Here is a 6043-nt window from a genome sequence, read left to right on the forward strand (position 1 = left end):
CCGGGAGCCTGCCGCTCGGGGACGCCCCACCCCGCGCGCAGCGCAAGCAGGAACGGCCGCGGCCGCAGATGCAGCCCTGACGCGGCCCGGTTCTGCGCCTGTGGAGCGCGGAACTCCCCCGGTGGTTTGACGCAAACCTCCGGCCGCACACCGAAGCCTCGATAAAAACTCGTGAAGTCTGCTCACCGGGAGCTTTCGCTAAAAAAAAAACAACAAAACCGGTACAAACTGGGAATAAAATTGAGTGACTGCATTCTGAGCTCATCCAATTCGTAGGATCAACCATAGAACGGTTTGGGTCGGAAGGGACCGTTGAAGGTCAGCTAGCCCGACCCCCCCGCCGCGGGCTCGGGCACGGGTTGCCGTGGGCAGGGACGTCTCCCACTCGGCCAGGCTGCTCAGGGCCCCGGCCAACCGGACCTGGAACGTTTCCAGGGATGGGGCATCCGCCACCGCTCTGGGCAACCCCTGCCCGTGCTTCGCCACCCACGGCGTTGTCAGTCCCTTCCGAAGCTAACAGAGGGTATTTCTAAGCGGTAGCTAACCTTCGATTTCTAAAAATGTGTTCTTAGTAATTTGTATTTTAAATCGCTTGCACTCGCCATTAGACTAGAGTTGCAGAGCTGCAGAATCTCTGACCACAGAATTTCAGTGTTTATGTTCTTCACGCAGCCCAAATGGCACAAAGTACGTGTTCCACAGCCAACAGGCCGTAGTTAGGAGCTACCACCACCCAACTCGTGGTCATGAGTTGCAAAATTTAGAATGAGATTTTTCAAAAATGCGTTTCTTTCAGAGCAAGAGAGCTGCGCTTGTGCAAGTAGGACACGGCTATTCTACTCGAAGAAGCTCATTTGCCAGCAATTGCTGACCCGCAGAGCGCGAGGCAATCCCTTTGCAGCGAGCTAACCCGCTCCTTTCTTGGCTACAAACAGGCAAGTGAAGGAACAGGAGTTTACGCACGAGGATTATTCTGGAAGTAATGGGTTTTACTTTGCTCTAAAGCCAGCTTTGTACAAAACACCCGGTGCAAAAACTGCACTGAAACCAGCACCAAACTGAACATCTGCACTTAACGTGGGCGCCTACCAGCCTTGTTGTGAATGAGCATTTCAACACTGTCCTGAATCAGAAATCTTTATCCAGGTACCACTAAGCGCGTATGCTTCGTGTTGCAAGAACAAGCTCTTGTTCTCCCTCTGAGAGAAAGATTACTAGTGACCGTAATTTTCCTCTTACTTTAAGAAAATTCTTACTGCCATTGTGCTCAAAGCAAGGTTCACAGATAGCATACTTGTTCCCTTTCATGCGTAACCGTAGTTTGTTTTTTCTTAATGCCACCTCTGTATACCATAAAACCAATAAAGGCAAAACCCAAGTACTTTTAAGACATTGTATGCCTTTGTCTTGCTTGGACAGAAAGAAAAATACATGAACACTTCAGCAACGTAACAAGGGTGCGTACAAAAATGATGTACACGGACTTCTGGGAACAGGATGGTCAAAAACCAATGAGGGAATACATGTCATTCACTGCAGCTGAGAGAAGCAACGAGAACTACTAGTTAATCTACTGTTAAACTGGAACAGGATTACTGGTATTTCTTACCCCCTTATCACAGTCTGTTTTTGAGTGAACTCAAAACACGTCTCTTTTTGGAGATGTCATACCACGCAAGAAAAAAGAACCAAACAAAACAAAAGACAAAAACCCCCAACTTCTTAGCCCTGTTTCTGAAATACGATATTGCTGGAATTTTTTTTGAAGGGAGGCGTAGGTATTTCTCAGCATAACCTGTAACTTAAGCTGCATCCTTCCGTCTTTAAAATGTACTGAAGTTTGTGAATAAAAGAGAAAACATCTGTAACAAGCTTCTGAATGCATAAATTCCTTTATTGAAAATATTGTGATAGCACTGCATTACATATATTCAATATTCATAGTTTCAAGGGTCACAGAATTTTGATTGAACACTGTTTTGAATATAGACCACAGCGTTTAGATATGCTCTGACAAGGATAATATAATGGAGTAAGTTGTAGGTAGCAATAGTGAAACATATGTAAAATGTTGAACTTGGTTTGGGTTTGGTTTTGTTTTTTTTTTAACTATTAAGTGGTCTGCCACCGTTTAAAAGAGCAAACAGTATTAGATATTCCTGGTATCTTCAAAGCATTACGCTGTTAGCAGCTTCCAAAATATTTTACAGCATTACCAATAAGAACTTTATTTATGGCTGTAGTAGACCACATAGAAGGGAAGTGTGAAAAGCTCACGTGCTGCAGTGTCTTACAGGCTTACTGTATATAGCATTGGCTTTTAGACCGTGAAATTTCTGTGCAGGATTAAGACTTAGTAGTGCTTTTGAAAGAAAACCACTTGGCCGCTTTTTTTTTTTTTAATCTATTCAAAAAGGGAAGAACAGTAACTAAATTAGTTGTATTACTTGATAATATTCCAAAATATTATCAAGTACTGTACTGTTTAATGCATGGAAGCACACTAGCGTTTCTAAAACCCACCTTTCTCAGGACCATGACACATTCGAGTCTAAGGGCAGGACAGCGTCCTAATGTTGGTTGGGTCTGGATTGTGTAAACAAAACCACAGCGTAATGGGAAAGCAGAATTCTTTAGCAAACAGCGAAGATTGCCAGTCCTCTGTCACACTCCCCCTGTTTACCAAAATTTTCATTTTGTAACATGCAGTCTTTTCTTTTCAGTGTTGAGGGGGGAGGGGGAAAAGTATCCCATTATTTCATGAAAAACAAAGAAGAATATTTAGTTGCCTGTCAAATCCTAAGCCAGCCTGTTGCTTCAAGTCCTTTTCGGGAAGGAAATCATATGTATAATTACTAAGAAAACAAGTATTATGCTAACATGACCTGGCCTGTTAGGGAAATAGCATTCTTCTCTAAATCTCAATTGTATTTTCTCCTTAACAAAGCAGTTATTCTTCAATTTGTAGAGAAGTGCTCATAAAAGCACAGTGGGTGGCTTATTTTGAATCATTTGGTGATGATACAGAAAAACAATCCTCTCTCAGAAATGTCCTTCGTAAACAGTCAAATAATACTAGGGCAGATGCTCAGAGCATGCTGTCCCAATTCTTTTGACTGCAACACAGCTGATACAGTCTATACCAGGTGGCAGTTTGCCCACTGTCTCCATACGCTGCCAAAATAATAATCTATTAAGAGGAATGTGGCAGCAGAGTTACTAAGAAGCACTATCCACCTTCTCCCTCATCTCAGAAAAAAACCAAAACAGAATTATGCACTCAAGTGTTTCTGCCAGAAAACAAACCCTCTAATCAGGGTAAAATGAAAACCAAACCCCATTTACAAAATAAAATATAAAAATTAACTTCAGAAATCAAATAAATTGATTCAGAATAAATGCCAATGCATAAGAAACCTAGCTGAATAGTAATTATTTAGCAAATTTAGATGTGAAACATTAAAAGAAAAAAACTCTAGCTAATACATTTACAAAAAAAAATCTGCTATACAATAACAATAAATAAGAAGATTTTAAAAACATGTTCCCTTAAGTGCTGTGTACACCTATTTCTGATTTTTTTCCATGGCAAACAGTATGCTGTAGATTTTGGTAAAGTAACCTTTTATTTTTGGTTAGCATTTGTACGTTGAACATAAATACACATGGAATGTACTAGATATAGTTTTCCCACAGGATATTTTTCACAGTTACAGAAGAAGTTTTCAACTTATACACCATGAATGTTTTCATAAGCATCATATCTTCGATGGAGCAGTGTTGGAGGAGGAAGTAAAAAACACTTCAGACTGATCTGTCTCTTACTGCCTCTCAAAACCAGCTCTGTTTTTTCTTGGGTTTTTTTTTGCGTAGTCATGCTCCGGTACAAACTTGAGGAAAAAGTGTGTAACCTTGTGAGGCAGCCTGCACCTTCTAGTTAGCGTTTAAGTGCCTAATGGATCCGGTCCTTAAGGCAGTCGGTACTTCATTCAAATGTCCATACTTCTACATCTTGTATTATGAAATCTTCTTTTTTAGATAAGATGTCATTATTGAAGGTGCTGCAGGAGTTGCTTCGCCCGTGATACAAATCTGCATCCAACCATAAGCCAAACCGGCCACTAAAAAGGAAATACATGACAAATTTCAGGTTATATATAATAGTAAAAATACTGGAAGCTGTAGAAACAACCAGAGTAGTGATATGGAGGAATCCAGGTAATTCTGAGGATCTCTTAGACCGAATGTGAAGAGCTCAATCCTGGCAAAGCACTTGCCAAGAAGCTTGCGGAGCAGTCCCCTTGCTTTTGTTTGTGCCAGTGAGTGGGGCAGAGCGCAGGACCGAGCGTGCGGCCGTGGCCCCCCCCGTGCCATTTGGCTGTTTGCACCGCCAGCTGTGGCTGTGACCCACACCAGGGCGCGGACGTCAGGGTCCCCTTCCCTGGCTGTTTGGATGTGAACACGGTCCCTTCTGGTTTAGGAGGAGGAGGAGGAGTGCTCCTCCCAATTACACTCTCAATGCAAACCGTGCCCAGATGTCCCGTGGTGCAGCCTGCAGTCAGCTTTAGTTAGTCGTATAGTCTTAGCCTTTGATTTCACACTCACTGACCTTTGAAATTTAGGACCTGATTAAGCACTGTCTGTATCCTTGCTCTGTGTAGCAACAGAATAATGACAATTTAATAAGGACCATGTGAGAAACCTTAGAAGCTGCTGGCAAAACTGCCATTAGAGATTATCTTCCAGTAGCAAACCTCTTCAGCAAAGAGACATTATCTACCCAAAACATGTTTTTTTTCCTGATCTCAAAAAAAAAAAAAATTAATTGCCCAACATCAGTCACTCTAAGCAACGGAAATTCCTCTGGGACTATAACAGAAATCAGATTGCTGAGGTATCTGCTCTAAACAGTTTACTAAAAGTAAGTTCAGCCATTTTACTGATTAGGTTTTTTTGCAACTAGCATTGTCCCTATTCTCATTAAAAAAAAAAAAAAAGCTACCTGATTTGAAAAAACATTCACTCACCCTCCACCTCCGAGCTCCAGAGAGCTGGTGTCTCCGTTGATGAAGTAGGTGTTCTCTCCACTCCATTTGAATACCTGAGGGAGGGGAAAAAAAACCCAAATATATTTGGACTGTGAGGATTCTTGTACTCTAAAACTATTGGGGACTGACTCTTAGCAGATATTTTTTGGTGTGGTCATATTTTATTTTTTTCTTGAAGGGAGAGGAGGAAGAGGTAACAGGTAAAAAGTAAAGGAACAATACATATTTAAAACTACGAACAAGGCACCCCAATCCTTTTTAAAATTCTGCTTCAATCTCTACATCAACAGGCATTCTGTTAAAAAGGAACAATGTGTTCAACACTGAAAAATGCTTAAGCCATGAACGTTAAGGGGTATTTCAGTAGCACTCTTAGCTCTGGTTTGTGTCACTGTGATCCTAAGCACGTGTGAAATTATACCCTATTCTTGGCATCACTGCCTTCCAAGGTGAGTCTTTGACAGCCCACTTCTTACTCCTCCCTGCTTCCCCCTTTGATCCACTTAAAACCCTCTCCTCACCCTTACAGACTGTCCTCTCAGCACTTCAGATAATTACAGCCACTTTTGCTTAAAGCATTGCATTGAAGCAATGAGTGATTAACTGCATTCATCAACAGCTGGCACATCTTCTAAACTCAAATATGCTGTCTTCATAAAAATCTCATAGATGTTTCAGAAGTGGAACCCAAAAATCTTATTTGAGAAAGTGAACACCCACTTACCTTGAAATTTGGACTGAATGTGTAGAGGAATGTTTCACCAGTGCCATAGTAATGGTCACTAAACCTGAAGGGATGTGTAGCATATGCTCCAAATATCTGTCAGAATAAAATGATTAAACTACTTTTGAGGACAGTGCAAAACTAGAGAAGAAAATTCCAAACATTTCAAAACACTTTCTAAAGAACAACTGAGACAGCATTTCATATTAGAAGAACCAACTAGTAAAGTACATCAGATGAGCAAGTACTCCTACAAATCTTTTGTAACCTG

General features: G+C 41.4%; 1 protein-coding gene across 1 annotated transcript in view; it reads right to left on the reverse strand.

The window, feature by feature from the left end:
* Positions 1-3607: 3607 nt before the first annotated feature.
* NCOA7 (nuclear receptor coactivator 7) overlaps positions 3608-6043 on the reverse strand; it is a 102821-nt gene continuing 100385 nt past the window's right edge. Inside the window, 3 exon segments of the mRNA XM_009325638.1 lie at positions 3608-4121; positions 5028-5101; positions 5773-5868. Coding sequence (XP_009323913.1) covers positions 3986-4121; positions 5028-5101; positions 5773-5868 — 306 coding nt within the window. The 3' untranslated portion in view covers positions 3608-3985.

This window comes from Pygoscelis adeliae, unplaced genomic scaffold, assembly GCF_000699105.1.
Source record: "Pygoscelis adeliae isolate BGI_AS28 unplaced genomic scaffold, ASM69910v1 Scaffold54, whole genome shotgun sequence".
NCBI lineage: Eukaryota > Metazoa > Chordata > Aves > Sphenisciformes > Spheniscidae > Pygoscelis > Pygoscelis adeliae.